At 38.4% G+C, this 15,542-nt stretch overlaps 1 protein-coding gene and 1 non-coding gene across 2 annotated transcripts; one reads left to right on the forward strand and one right to left on the reverse strand.

Moving 5' to 3' along the window:
- Positions 1-10,910: 10,910 nt before the first annotated feature.
- Trnad-guc lies at positions 10,911-10,982 on the reverse strand. Its single transcript has one exon. It is a non-coding gene; the product is annotated as a tRNA-Asp (tRNA).
- Positions 10,983-11,371: 389 nt separating this feature from the next.
- LOC115620463 (gustatory receptor for bitter taste 93a) lies at positions 11,372-14,461 on the forward strand. The gene is made up of 3 exons (XM_030513694.1): positions 11,372-11,990; positions 13,132-13,601; positions 14,132-14,461. The coding sequence occupies exons 1-3, from the start codon at positions 11,372-11,374 to the stop codon at positions 14,384-14,386; spliced, it is 1,344 nt and encodes a 447-aa protein (XP_030369554.1). The 3' UTR covers positions 14,387-14,461.
- The last annotated feature ends 1,081 nt before the right edge of the window (positions 14,462-15,542 follow it).

A 15,542-nucleotide genomic window follows, 5' to 3' on the forward strand; every position in this document is an offset into this window, starting at 1 on the left:
CTAAGTGACTAAACTTTCTTATCACATGTGTCATGTTCCTCTTCTACAAACTAAGTTTTTCTTTTTCAATTTACTTTTTTCGCATTTCATTTCCCATGACAACGACAAAAAGAATGTTCTTCCGCTGCCTGCACTGGCAAGTGCAGAAGCAACAACATAAGCGGGGGAAGCCTAAAAAATGCACTCGCCTGCTCGCCAACTCACCACTCGCCCCTCACTTATCCGTCGCCCTTGCTCGTCGTCGGTCTTCCTCGCAATCTCGCCCTGGTCAGTGGTTCGTGGCGAAGCGTAGCGGTGTCGGACGAATGGTGAGAAAATGCTTTGCATTACTTTTTTTTGGCTTGTTTACTTTACTTTAGTTACCGGCAAAACTACATGACCAGTTGTTGTTGCTGTTGCTGTTATTGTAGCTGCAGGACATCCGTTTCATGCTTTGGCTTTGGTTTTATCATTTGGCGCGCGCACGCTTCGCTTCCTGCTCCGCTGCAAAGTTGGCAACTGTTGCGCTCATTAACAAATTGTCAGGTGTTCTCATCGTCATCGTCAACGTCATCGTCATCGTCTTCGCTGGAGTTCTATAGTTTAGTTTTATTCTTTTTGTTTTTGTAGCTGTTGCTGTTTTTTTTAGTCCGTCATGCTTTACTTAATGAGCGTGCTGTTGAAAATTGCACGCCAAAACGCCAGTCAGCCAAAATTGTCGTCGTCTCAGAACTTTCATCGACAGGTTTGTTGCAGTTTAGCCGTAAAAGCCGTTAACGACAGCGTTGAAAAGCCGGCAATTCAAAATAACCGCTTTAGAGCTCCAACTGTAAATTCCATTAACGGCAACAATTTTGTTGAAAATGCGCGAACACCATGTTCAAGCAATTTTCGTCTTACTTTGTGTTTGTGTTAGACACACAATAAGCCTATTTTAAGCATATATCGAATTCTATAGCACGTCTAGAACTGCTTGGCTTATACAATTGGACAAGGTATTGCCTGGAGTAATACTTCTTCTATTTGTAGCCAATTATTTCATCCCAAGCGCAGCCACAAGTACGGAATTACCAATTAGAAGATTTACAAATGAACGCTAAATTGTTCAAATAACTCTTGTAGCATCCATAAAACCCAAACACCGCTCTAATGCCAGTTTTATCTAGGGCCCCAGATCAATTAATTTGGTAATTAGCTTAGTTATAACGCGTACGTTAGTTATAACGTTAACGCGTACAAGTTGTTGATGTGGACATTAGCGTTAATGGCTGAGAGCGAAGAACACATTCTAAATATATTTGACTTTAATAGAAATCAAAATTATACAATTCTTAAAAAACTTTGTTCGATGAAACATAAGTTAAAATATACATAGATTTTAGATTAGATTTTACATTGGCGTTTTCTTCCCGTTAAGAAAAGCCGCGCAATTTTTATACCCTATACCCGTAGGGTAAAAATGGTATATTAGGTTTGTGCAAAGTATGAAACATGCATGTCCGTCTGGATGAACGCAAGGATCTCAGAAGCTATAAAAGCTGGAATAACCAAAGTTGGTATCCAGATTCACTTAGGTCCGAGAAAGGACAAGTTTATTTTATTTTTTGGAATGTTCCCCCCTTTCCAACGCTATAGAATTTCGTCAATACCGTCAACATTTCAAAAGCTAACCTAACTTTGCACACAGAATTTATATATAATTATCTACATTTGATTTAAATTTCATCTAAACCAATTAATTTTATGAAAAGTTATTAGCGAAACAATTTCACTCCGGTAATACGCCAACAAGCTGCAGCATCAAGTTCGCTCTTCTTCTTCCTTTTGCTTCTGCTAGAGGCGCATATACCTCAGTGTCGGAAGTTTATCTGGGTACAGGATATGTCACAGTCGGGCTTGCTCGATTGCGTCCTTGGGAATCAGTTAATTTTAAAGTTTTTCTTCAATTTCAAAAATTTCAGATGACTTTATTACATCTTTTAAATGAGAGAGCAATAGAGATTATTATTATTAAATTAAATTCAATTGACTTTTCTTTTAAGAAATTTTCATTTTATATTTGTACTTTTTTAATCCAAAATAATATAAATTTCTGTAAATAGCTGTTAAAACGTAGTAGGGAAATTTATTATAAACACTTACATACATACACGTACATTTTTAAACATTTGTGAACCTTGCCCATATATTTTGGATATTCAAACCATAGTTGGGTACAAATAATAGCTACATTTAAACTGTCACTGCTTACTACAATACAGATAGATAAAAATTTATTTGTTGAAACGTATTAAGGGCAGAAATATACATATACATACAATATAATTGGAGAACCTGGATAAAACCAAAGCTTCATGTGGACTATTAAAGCCCACCGAGTGGTCCAAAACGTTAGAGGAATATGAATATAAATGCCACAGCAAGGCAGCTTTTGAACTAAGCTGTTACACCATAGGAAACTGTGTAAAATTTATGAACATTTTTGAAAATGTTCGACAGAAACAATCGTTTTTTGGGCATATGCCTGGCGCGTGAAATTCACGTACGTGTGTATATAATTTTGTTTAGGCATTCTATTTTCTGGCGGGAAACCTTAAGCCCTTAGCTCTGTGTTTGAACGTTAATGGGTTAAGTGGAAGTGTTGATCGTGCGGCTGCTGCTGTTTACCTGCTCATAAACATCCGCCGCAACTTTAATCAATTCAAACATAATATTCTCATGTGGAAGTGATAACAAACAAAGGCGAGACGCAGTAAAAAGAAAGGCCCTTCTACAGAGAAGCAGCCTCATGCCGCTCCTCCCCGCCACGGCGGCGCTGCTGTTTGTTTTCTCACAAATGCAGCAAAACAAATATACTTGTAATGGGTCCCGAGGAACGAACGGCCGAACGAACGAACAAGCGATCGATGGAACGAACCATCCCTGGAAATTGATTTTGAAAACCTAATCAAATTGGTCAAGAAAGCCCTCACCCGTTCCTCGTTGAGTGAGTGAACTAGTGTGTATGTGTGTGTGTGTATATATTGCTGTGTGTGTATGTGTGCTTGTGTGTGAGCAACGGACGCGGACGCTTCAATTGCTGACACTGGGCTAAATGCATCACGATCTTCTCACTCCCTCACTGCATAACTGTCTGCGTCGCCTCTCTCTCTCTCTCTCTCTCTATCTCTCTGTTTCACAGCCACTCAGCCAGTTTGTCTGTTTATAACTGTGCATGTGTGAGTGTGTGTTTGTAATTAAGTTTCCAAATTAAAAATAAGCAGTCGCGCGGCTGTGGGGGTTGCAATTCTTCCCCCTCCTGTCGTTGCTGCTGCACCCGCTACTGCGCCCCTTTCTCCATCCACCATCCACGCCTGTCGCTGCTGCTACAGTTGCAGCCAAGTGCAGCATTTTATGCAACACACGCCAAAAAGTAGTTGGGGAGGCCGCCGCCGTCATTTGCATGGCTTGACTGACGCGCCTTGATTGCAATTGCGATTCCCTACAACGAACGCGCCCTTTACGAGCTACTTACGTGCTGTTTCAAACTCTAGTCTAACCATCGAATTGAATTCTTTTCAATTCTGGTCAAATTCAATTCGATATTCACTTTCAATTGTTTAAATACTCACTTATTGCACGTAAGCAAATAATGACTTGCTAAGTTAGTTTCAAACGTGCGTACTTGTATTTCATAAAAAACATATACCCCTACCCGAATGGTGAAAACGAATACAAGAGGGTAATCGATAATTTTACAAAAGTGCAACATGTTCAGGAACTTCTAAATAAGTAGACTATATAATATTATTGATAATATTATAATCCTACATACATATATATTATTAAAACACAAATACCTTTTAAAACAAAGCGGTTTTTGGGACGAATTCCGCATTTCCAATAAGCCCCATCATGAATACTTTACGAACTAGAACAAATTTAAGTTGATTTCCCCCCACCCATAACGTGATCTAAATTTGTGTTTTTATTTATTTATTCTCATTTGTATTTTCATATTTTGAATATACTTTCCTACAAACACAAATTCCAAATAAATAAATCTTGACAGCCTCGAGGTTAATTTGTGAAACATTTTGCAAATAAATTTCAACAAAGGTAACTGACCTTCTCTGTGCTTAATTGAAAAACGGCAAACAAATCTGATAACATTTATTTATATACATAGTACGTATGTATGTATGTATGTACATATATGTATACTGGGTGTTGTTTTAGATGATTTGATTGGCGCGTCTCCAAAAGTTACACTTCTGCTTCATTATTTCAAAAGTGACTTGAAATTTAATTTCAATTTAATAAGTTAAGTTATAATACCCTTTACAGATTGAAATAAATTTAAAAAAGGCAAGCGGTCATTAACTACAAGTAGAATATAGAAATCTATGAATAATAAATTTAAAAAAAAATAAACTCTTCTGATGGATTACAGTCCTTGACTCCCATACTAGTCCAACAGTCCTAGATACATACAATGCAAAAATTCTGATAAGCGTGAATGGAGTCATTTCCGATTCTGTTTTTTTATTTCAGCATATTTGCTTTAGCGAAGCTGGACTGTATACTGAGCTGTTGTTGTTTATGCAAACGCATGGGGCATGTCTCCCGCAACTCTAATGACGCCGTCTGGCAGCGCATGGGCTCGCTGTCAGCGCTATAGTTAGTTAGCTTTTCCGAGACAACAGCACAATGAAAAACATTTTCCTGTCTCTTGCTGCCTTTTGTTGCAGCACACAACCCCTGCCCTGCCCCGCCCTGCCATGCCATGCCCTGTCCTGCCCTCCAGTGGCACGGCTTGCTCTGGTTCGGCCTGCGCTGCCGCTGCTGCAGACAAAGTCTTTGACTGCGACTCCGACTCCGGTCGGAGCTCTCTAGCTGCCACACATAACAATCCATAGGATGTCGATGACTTTTTTGTTTTTCCTATACATACATACATATGTAAGCGATGGCACCGACAACAACAACGACAACTACGAGTGCTTCGATGAATCAGGTATAGCTCGGTGCTGTTGTTGTTGGTGTTGTTGTTTCTTTAGCTGCTGCGATTGAATGTACACACACACACACACACACACACAAATGCACTTACATCGATCCGGGCATATTCAAATGTGCATGTATGTACATACATATATATGTATGTACATACAAATGTATGTACGTTTGCATGCATGTTTATGCTGGCAGGCCGTTCATTGCCATTGTATTGTGTTGTAAAAAACAAAATGCTCAGACATGTGTGCGTGTGTATGGGTGTGTTTGTGTGTGTGTCTTTATGTGAATGCTCTCTAATCTCCTAATGTCGTTGAACCTTTTCCTTTTTATTGTTACGCGACGCGCGCAACGCACAACTTTATTATTATTTTTTTACTACTATTATTATGGTGATTATGTATTTTCCTGCTGCTCATTTTTTTTTCACATTTCTCATATTTGCTTGCTTTCTTGTTTTTGCATTGCGCTTCCAGCAGGCCGTACGCGCTTTCGCAGATTCTCCTACTATCTTTTTAGCTCTCCCTTCGTGTAAGTATATTTTTGTAATGTGGCCGCAAAAAGAAAATCCAAAAAAGGGAAAACTCAACGCAGCATTTCAGATGACAACGATAACAGAAATAACAACAGCAACACGTGCATTTTATGTTCGTTGTTGTTGTTGTTATTGCTGCGCTGCTGCAGTTGCGCTCGCACTCGCTGCAATTATTTCCAATTTAGCAAAAAACAACGCACACAATCAAACATACACCATTCGCTGAGCACACTGGTCCAGATTCACAACAAATTGAAAACAAAGTTGCTTAACTTGGCGACGAAAATCGATTGAGTTACACTCGGAAAAAACTGCACATTAATTGCAAGTACTTGGGGTCAAAAATCTATTACATTTAGGGGGATATTCTTTGAATGGAGCAGTTTCTAACACCTATTGGAGTGAAACTTCGTGGTTATTTGGAATACTTTATTTTTGAGTAAAATTTAAAAAAAATTTTTTTGTATTTATTCAGTAATCAATTTTTCCAATTATAAAATAAAATTTTACACTAAGCACTTCGTCTTCGTTCAAGTAAGAAACTATGGGGTTGTGATAAGAGAAATAAGTGATAAAGACTAACGATTTTATATTAGATAGACTCATTTGTTGACCTATTCATTTGTAAAGATAATGTCTGCACTAACAACGGAATCAACGACAATCGTAAATCACCAATCGCTACGACCTGCTGAACGCACCCAATGGTTTCGCATCGTCTGCAAGCCAAATTAACATTGAAGTCCCTCCTTTGAATGAAATCGATTTGATCGATTTTTAAAAATCAAAAAAGAAATTATTAATCGGAAACACAACAAAAATGACCGGTAGAGTTTTGCGTAATTTCTAAGGAAAATCCAGCAACGACATACGCACTACGTGTATTTCAATCTGCTAGTGCGTTTTGCTGGCGACAACTTAATCTATTTTGTTTTTGTAAGTTCGCACGCGATCGGTCTTTTGCTTGTGCTTCTGGCTGACGTCATATCCGTAACGAAACCGTGCCGATCCAGCACACATAACCGTGAAGTAACAAGTATCCCCTCAAAAGTTTCACTTAAAAACAGTGCAAATTATATTCCTGCTTGCTCTGGACAATGACATTTTGAAAATAATTCGAATAATGAGGAATTCAAATCGTAATCAATTGATAAATGAATAGGAAGTTTTTTGGGGTGCCTCTAAAAGTTTTAAAATTAAAACAAGAAAGGAATGCTAAAGTCGAGCACGCTCAACTCTTAAATACCCTGTACCTCCCACCAAAAAGGAAAAAATGGGAAAAATTTTAATTAATTTGAAAAAATTATATTATTTAAATTAAATACAAATTATTTAACACATATATACAAAAGTGGAGACATGTTCATGTACTGTTTCAAAAGCTTACATTTACATCACAATCGTGTCTCTGCGTGTTTATATGCTGTACAAAGTTAAACCAAAGCAGCAACAACAAGTAAAAAAGCTAAATTCGGGTGTCCCGACTTTGAAATACTCTGTACATATGTTTACAATAATTATAGAAAATAAAAAAAATAAGAAAATTAAAATAAAAAAAATTTGATCGATTTTACCTTTCTCGGTATTCGAACTCACGTAAAGGGTGTATAATTGCACATTTACATAGCAATTGCGTCTGTGTGAGTGTATGTATGCCTATGCGCATCTATTCGTGTCTGTGTAAGCATGTTCGCAGTCAACCAAAGCACCAGCATCAAGAACAGCCGCGAACAGCGCTTGAGCAGCGCTGCAGCAGCAAATATATTTATGGCTATAACTTCTTGTTAAATCGGTCTATCATAGTGAAACTTGGCACACGGACACATAATAACCAACTGGTGGTATTTCCAAAATTACGGGAGTTAGAAAAAATCGCGGTTTCCTGGGGATTTTCTGCGTATTCACACAAGGCATCTGGGACTAAAATTTGATGTTCCTAGGTCTTATAGTCTCCGAGATATAGGCGATTATACGAATGGAAAATCGGGAAAACCCCCATAGGGGGGAAGTGGGGGGGAAAATCAAAAAAAAAATAAACTCGTATAGAATACACACATAAGGCATCTTTGTGCAAAAGTTGGTGTCTCTAGTTCTTATAGTCTCTGAGATCTAGGTGTTCATACGGACGGACGGACAGGCAGACAGACATAGATCGACTCGTCTTGTCATGCTGATCAAGAATATATATACTTTGTGTGGTCTGCCACGCCTCCTTCTGTCTGTTACATTTTTCACTTCCCGCAAACCTAATATACTCTTGTACAAGTATATTTCATGTACAGAGTATAAAAATGCACAGTATTAATATTTTTACTATATATTATTTATTAATCACTCAGAATTCAAATATGGCTAATTGTAATCGACCTTTTGTCTGCTGTCGTTTGAATAACAACAAAAAGATTACAGGGCTAGAGATAAAGTTATTACAGGAATCAAAAGCGATCGCGTGCCACATCACCTAACAATCATACGAGTATTATTAAACTGAAAAAACGTTCAGAGCACGACTATAAATTGAAAGATTGAAAACTTAGTGGACATTATGTGAGTAAAGGTTTGAAGAACTGCACAGATCTACACACTTTCTAAGCATTAAACTACAAGTATTATTATTATTTTTGTATTCAAGCGACCACTTTTCAGGATCCACAAACTATACTATAAGCAGTACTGTTTCTAAGCTATATATATTTTAATATTTTGTTCTTATACTTTTTAAAGCAAGAATCAGGAACATATTAAATACGTGAAGAAGCAATTCCTACTTCCGCGGTTTAAGCTGACAAAGATGGGACCTTTTTCCCCCCACTTCCCCCTTATGGGGGGTTTTCCGTAACGCCGTTTGTATAATCGCCTATATCTCGGAGACTATAAGACCTAGGGACATCAAATTTGAAGTCCAAGATGCGTTATGTGTATACGTAGAAAATGTGTAATTTGGAATTCCCCTCCACCGCCCCTCTCCGCCCCAAATCGTGATTTTCTCAAACTCCCGGAATGTTCGGAATTTGGAATTTAAATTTGGCAAATACCCCCAGTTAGTGATTATGTGTCCGTTTGCCAAGTTCCATTATGATAGACCGATTTAACAAGAAGTTATAGCCATAAATACATTTGCTGCCCAAGCGCTGCCCGCAGCTGTTGTTGATGCTGATACTTTGGTTGACTGCAGAGAGAAATCAGAAACTATAAAAGCTAGAACAACCAAAGTTGGTATCCAGATTCTCCTAGGTCCGTTCACATTACAAAAGCAATCTTAACCAAACATAATAAATACATAATACATAATCTACTTTTATTTCAAATTTCATGTAAATTGGTTAATTCTAAGAAAAGTTATTAGCGAATAAATTTCACTCCAGTATGTACTACGCCCACAAGCTGCAGCATCAAGTTCGCTCTACTTCTTCATTTTGCTTCTGCTAGAGGCGCATATACCTCAGCGTCGGAAGTTTACCTGGGTACAGGGTATTTCACTGTCGGACTTGCTCGACCGTAGCGTTCTCTCTTGTTTTTTTTTTAATTTTGTAAATTTCTATAATTATACATAGCATATCTACAGAGTATTTCATAGTCGGGACACCCGACTTTAGCTTCCCTACTTGTTGTTTCTACATTGTATGTGATCCGGAACCAGTGTGCAATATAGGCAGAGATGTTGATGTTGATGCCCCAGCCCTATTGTCTTTACTGACAGTTCATTGGCCTCGTCGCACGTTGGGGTCAACATCAGATGCTGCTGCTGCTGCTGCTGCGTCGGCTGCTGGGGCGCTGCCTGCTGTTCCTGATGCGGCTGCAATTACTCTATGTACTTGAGCTCTAATAACACGCAAAGTTGTAAGAACTGTACGTAAACTGGTTGCCAGTAAAGGATGTTGCTGCCGCTTGACTAGACCTGAGGAGCTATCTATACTTAATATGCTGGGGCTGAAGCTGGAGCTGGAGCTGGGGCGGTTGCTCGTGTTGGTGCTGATGTGGATGTTGATGTTGAGGCTGATGCTGATGCTGCCCAACCTGTAAACCAGTTATGGATGAACGCTAAGGCTGGTTGCACGCCCATTTGCTGCCACAACGACGACTGCGACGACAAGGCAATGATCAAGAAGCCAGGAGCAACTAGTTGCTCTAGCTCTTTTTGTTGCTGCTGTTGTTGTTGTTGTTGATGTTGTGTTGCCATTGCCGTTGCCGTTGCTGGAGCTAGCAATCAACTTGTGGACTGTTGACTTTTTCTATTGCCAGTCAAAGTCGTTCACATGCTCGGGCCAGGCTTACAACACTTCCTACTTTGTCGAATGCTGCTGCCTGTTGTCTGCTGCCTACTCCCTGGGATAGCACCCGAGTTCGTTGAACTGACGGAATTCTAATGGCCAAACGTGTTTGGCGACTTGCAACAACAGCAAAATAGTCGCAATAGGAACAGCAACAATTCCCCACAATTCCCCACTCATATATACACACTCGTATGTACAGCACATTACTAATTGTTTGCAACTGAATTGAAGTAAAATTTTTGTAATGGGGGCAGCCTGTCAAAGCCTGGTCCCAGACCGGGGAAGGGGCGTGCCTGTCCATCAATGCGGCGGCAATATGTGAGGCACGAACCAGGCCACAGAGTCAGCTAGGGAGTCAATCAGTCAGCGAGGTACTCAGCCAAGCGTGAAAAGCAATTGCCGATATCTACACATTCAATTAATAAAATAGCAACGACATTCAACAGCAACAAAGGCAACAACAGCAAAATAAATATTGTATTTTCTTATCGACAATATGCCCTTGATATTTATATATATCCTGCATGTAATCGCAGGGGACCAGGCTAGGGCACACTGCCTAGAGGGTAATAGAAAAGAGAAGAGCTGCCCAAAAGTATACGACTTATAAGTATGTATACACATAGTATATGGGGTTTTGATTGATTTGAGCTTACTAAGATTTAGAAACCAAATTTTGTGTTAAGAAATTAAGCTTTGGATACGATATCTTTTAACTTATTTGCGTACTGTGCTTGCTTGAATCAAATTTCGAATCAAACCTAACTGTAAAGTCGAGGATATATTGTCTTCATTGGGAAACATAATAGTATCGATAATAATAGACAACAAATTTTGGGAAATTAAATACTTAAATTCAAAATTTATAATTTTTTTGTTCAAAAAGGTAGCTTCTCCTTTTTTAACACAATTTCTTCTGAGTGCATTTTATAGGGAAACCAAAACCAAAAGGCTGGCTTTATAAAAACGCAACATTTTTGTTAATGATATAACACAAAAATGTTTAATTTATGAATGCAAACTATATTTAACGACTTGTGTTAATTCTTCTGCCATTCTTCTTCGGCCATTCAAAAATTTAATTAAAAAACGCAATAAAAATTGAAAACGCTACATACGAACACCTCCTCCCCGACGGGGAATTGAACCCCGGTCTCCCGCGTGACAGGCGGGGATACTAACCACTATACTATCGAGGATGTTGAGCGGCAGTAGACCCTTTTTTAAATTTCCAAAATGCTTAGATTCTAATAAAATTACTTAAATTTATTCTAGAATCTAAATAGATTCGAATAGATTTGTAATAGACACAAATTTCAGATATATGCTAAAATAACTTAAATATGTTAAGGTTTCATTTCTTAAAGATAAGACAAGTTTAGTATTAAACATAATTATTATATCGCTAAATAAAATTGAAGAGTTTTTTATATTACAAAAATGTTAAGCTAAGTAACTTTTATATATTTGAACTAATTTTTCAAATCAAGAAAGTATAAATATACTTGTAGTTCAGACCACTGTGTCTGAAAAAGGATTGGTCTAGCTATGTCAAATTAAATAATTGTTTAATAGTCAACTTCTAGCCATGCTCAAGCACAGTACACCAGAGTGGAAAGAAAAAGTTATACTTCAGAGTCGGTCCGAAAGATATACACGTCGTTTGCTTCTATTTCTCTATAAAGTATCGTGTGCTTTATCGCTGATATCGTGCCGCTTGAATCGGAATCCCTTGCTCTTCACTCCAAACCGTCGGCGGAGAAACAAATGGCTTCTGCTCATCTGGCGCTTTGTCGTTGTGATTATCTATTGGGGAGTGCTGCCCGCTCTCTTTTTTGAGTTCCAAAAATCCCCTAAAAATTATGCAGATCTATTTGCTCAGCTGCAATCCTTATCGGTGGTCCTTTTTGCAGTTGGATCTTTTATTGTGCAATCACGTAGTGAAAGAAAAATTTTATCTTTATTGAATCGATATCTGGCAATTTATCGACGCATCTCAGCCTTCACGCAATCATCGAGGATGCTTCCCACCCAGTTTCTGGTGCTCTGTACGCTCAAATTTTTTATAACTCTTTGGGGTTGCGTTCACGAAATGGTGGAACTGTTTATGGTTAATCATGTGGTGATTGAAGGACGCCTTCTGGCCGCCATGTTCGGCATGTATATGTGGCTGGGTATGCTCTTTGTGCTGGACATGTGTTTTATGGGTATGATATCATAATATAATAGTACATTAATATAGTAATATAATAATATAATACTATAATAATATAATACTATAATAATATATTAATATAATAATATAATAATATAATAATATAATAATATAATAATATAATAATATAATAATATAATAATATAATAATATAATAATATAATAATATAATAATATAATAATATAATAATATAATAATATAATAATATAATAATATAATAATATGATAATATGATAATCTTTGATTATCAGATAATCTAGGGAGACATTTTATCAGCGCACATAATTAGAAATAGAGTTCTTATTGAAGTACCAATATAATGTGAAAATTATTTGCCTGTCTGACCAAAATTTGCCACTTAACAAGTAAAAAAGCTAAAGTCGGGTGTCCCGACTTTGAAATACTCTGTACACATGCATCAACAACAGCTGCGGGCAGCGCTTGAGCAGCGCTGCAGCAGCAAATATATTTATGGCTATAACTTCTTGTTAAATCGGTCTATCATAGTGCAACTTGGCGTACAGACACATGATTACTAACTGGGGGTATTTACAAAATTAGTTCGAAATTCCAAGAATTACGGGAGTTAGAGAAAATCGCGATTTGCGGAGGAGAGGGAGGAGGGAGGGAAATTCCAACTTATACATTTTCTGCGTATTCACACAAGACATCTTGGATTGGTGTTCCTAGGTCTTATAATCTCCGAGATATAGGCGATTATACGAATGGAAAATCGGGAAAACCCCCATAGGGGGGAAGTGGGGGGGGGGGGGGGAATAAAAAAAATAAAACAAACTCGTATAGAATACACACATAAGGCATCTTTGTGCAAAATTTGGTGTCTCTAGTTCTTATAGTCTCTGAGATCTTGGTGATCATACGGACGGACAGACGGGCGGACGGACAGACAGACAGACAGACAGACAGACAGACAGGGCTAAATCGACTCGTCTTGTCATGCTGATCAAGAATATATATACTTTGTGGGGTCTGTCACGCCTCCTTCTGCCTGTTACATTTTTCAGCTCGCGCAAACCTAATATACTCTTGTACATTTCATGTACAGAGTATAAAAAGCTTATAAACCTTTATAATCTTCAAGAATTAAGCATTTACAATCTGCTTATTTCAGCCTTACTAATTACGAGCTTTATGTATAAGGAAATGGGTACCCATATCCAGGAAATGCTAGAACACATGCGACCCATTGAGGAGGAGAAGGATTTATTGGGCCAGCGCATGACGGACTATCGACGCATGCAACTTCTCTGTGACTATTCCGATGAGCTGGACGAATGCGCTATCATCTATAGAGAGTTATACGATCTAACCCTATGTTTTTGTAGTGCCTGTCAGTGGCAAATTTTTTTTTGCGTCTACTACAACTTTGAGGTGGCCTTATTACTACTCTACCAATGCTTCTGTCTCTATCTGGAAAAGAGTGAAATGGGTCTGGTCTTACTCATAATGGCGGGCAACAAAATGGCCAACTTGGTATTGCTCCTGATGTGTGCGGATGCTGCGGTCAAAAACTCCCACTTACCGGAACGCCTGCCCCTAGATATTGTATGCACGGACATCGATCAGCGGTGGGATGCGAGTGTAAGCATTAACATTTATAACCTGATATATCGGTACTTTATAGTTATTCATTTAGATCACACAAATCCGTTTACATATTCGCCTATCCAGTGGCACGCCTGTCTGTCTGTATGAACGTTAGAAACTCGAAAATTGAAAGAGCTAGAGTTACCAAACTATTAAATATCACAAAGGAGCGATATTTACATTTTGAGAGATTATATTTCAAATAAAATCAGCCAAACTGAACATCTACAAGTATTAGCTTGTATGACTGTATGAGCCAGTGAAGAACAGCGAAAAAAAAACTCGTCCTTTCCCGGACCTAGGATACCTGGATACCAACTTTGGTTATTCTAACTTTTATAGTTTCTGAGATCCTTGCGTTCATCCAGACGGACGGACGGACATGTTTAGATCGATTTCTCTCATCATGCTGATTCCTTCTGCCTGTTACCTACTTTGCACAAACCTAATATACATACCGTTTTTACCCTACGGGTACAGGGTATAAAAATTGATATCCCTTTATATTTTCGATCTCTTCGCAGGCCGAATCTTTTCTCAGCCAGTTGAAGGTGCAACATTTGGAAATCAAAATTTTGGGCTTTTTCAAGCTAGACAACAAATTCATTCTGATCATATTATCGGCAATTATTTCCTACCTCTTCATAATGGTACAATTTGGACTTACGGGCGGTTTTGAAGAATCCGAGCTCGTTAAGCAGCTACTAAATGTGCAGAGCGAAGGCAACAGCGACGTCAGCAACAAAAACAACAGCAACATCAGTAATAACAATAAGTAGAGAACACTCTGTAATTATCATACTCGAGCTATTCACATCGTTCCCGCTTCCCCGCCCCTTATCATCATCGTCATCTACAACGTCTTTGTCTTTGATTATTTTGGGCGTCAGCCAAGCGTAACGCGCTTGTCACGCCTATTATATGTGAACACTTGTACATACCCAAACAGACAGACAGACAGACATTCTGGATGTACTGATAGACAAACATACATACATACAGACATACATACAGCCATACATACAGACATACATACATATGTATAGTATGGCATGTAGATATACATATGTATGTACATATGCGCTGTGAGGCAACGACAACCGAGGCTGAAGTTGAAGCTGAAACTGCGCCCAATCCCAAAACCTTAGCCTCACGCCCCCGCTCCTGCTCCCTAGCCGTGCTGCTGCCGTTGTTGCTGCCTTTCTGATTCTACATCTCCCTCCGCCGGTGACCTGTGAGTGATCCGCTACGTTAGGCTTGGCAAAATATGCGAGTAACTCAAATAAAATGACCGAACAAAGCAAACAAACGGCAAAAAGCAAACAAAAACAAAAAAACAGCAACAACAGGCATCGTCTATGCTGCAACTGAATTAATTTTTGGCTCTGCTCTGTTGCACACACTGCGGCAACAATTCCAGTTCACAGTTTTCCAGCTATCCCCACCCGTGCCCATGTGGCGCATTCAAATTTCAGCCAAAAGCAGCGCGAAAAAATTTACAAAAAAAAAGGTAAACACCTACATAGCTTTGGGCACGAATGTTATATACTCTTACAGACGTTGTTACTTCTCCACTTTTGCATAAAATATAAGCCTATGGATCCTTTGACAGCTAAATTCGACTAAATCTTTGTTATACCATTGGTTATATCGACCATCTTTCGAAAATCAAGTTTGTCAAACAAACACATACTTGAAATCAGGCCTCTCCTACATTGTTTTCGAAATGTTTATAAACAAACAAGAATTGAATGCTTGAAGACTTAAGTGAGTCGAACTGGTCCCATTTAGATTGCATTAATGGCTATAACTGATTTTAGAGTTGATGAAACTTGCCATAAGTTATGCAAAAATTAATAATATCGGAAAGTGGGGGAAGAAAAGACAAACTTGCTTGGAATATTAACGCAAAGTTTGGTTATTCTAGCTCTTATA

The sequence above is a fragment of the Scaptodrosophila lebanonensis genome, unplaced genomic scaffold (assembly GCF_003285725.1).
Source record: "Scaptodrosophila lebanonensis strain 11010-0011.00,11010-0021.00 unplaced genomic scaffold, SlebRS2 tig00000024-arrow-pilon, whole genome shotgun sequence".
Classification (NCBI taxonomy): domain Eukaryota; kingdom Metazoa; phylum Arthropoda; class Insecta; order Diptera; family Drosophilidae; genus Scaptodrosophila; species Scaptodrosophila lebanonensis.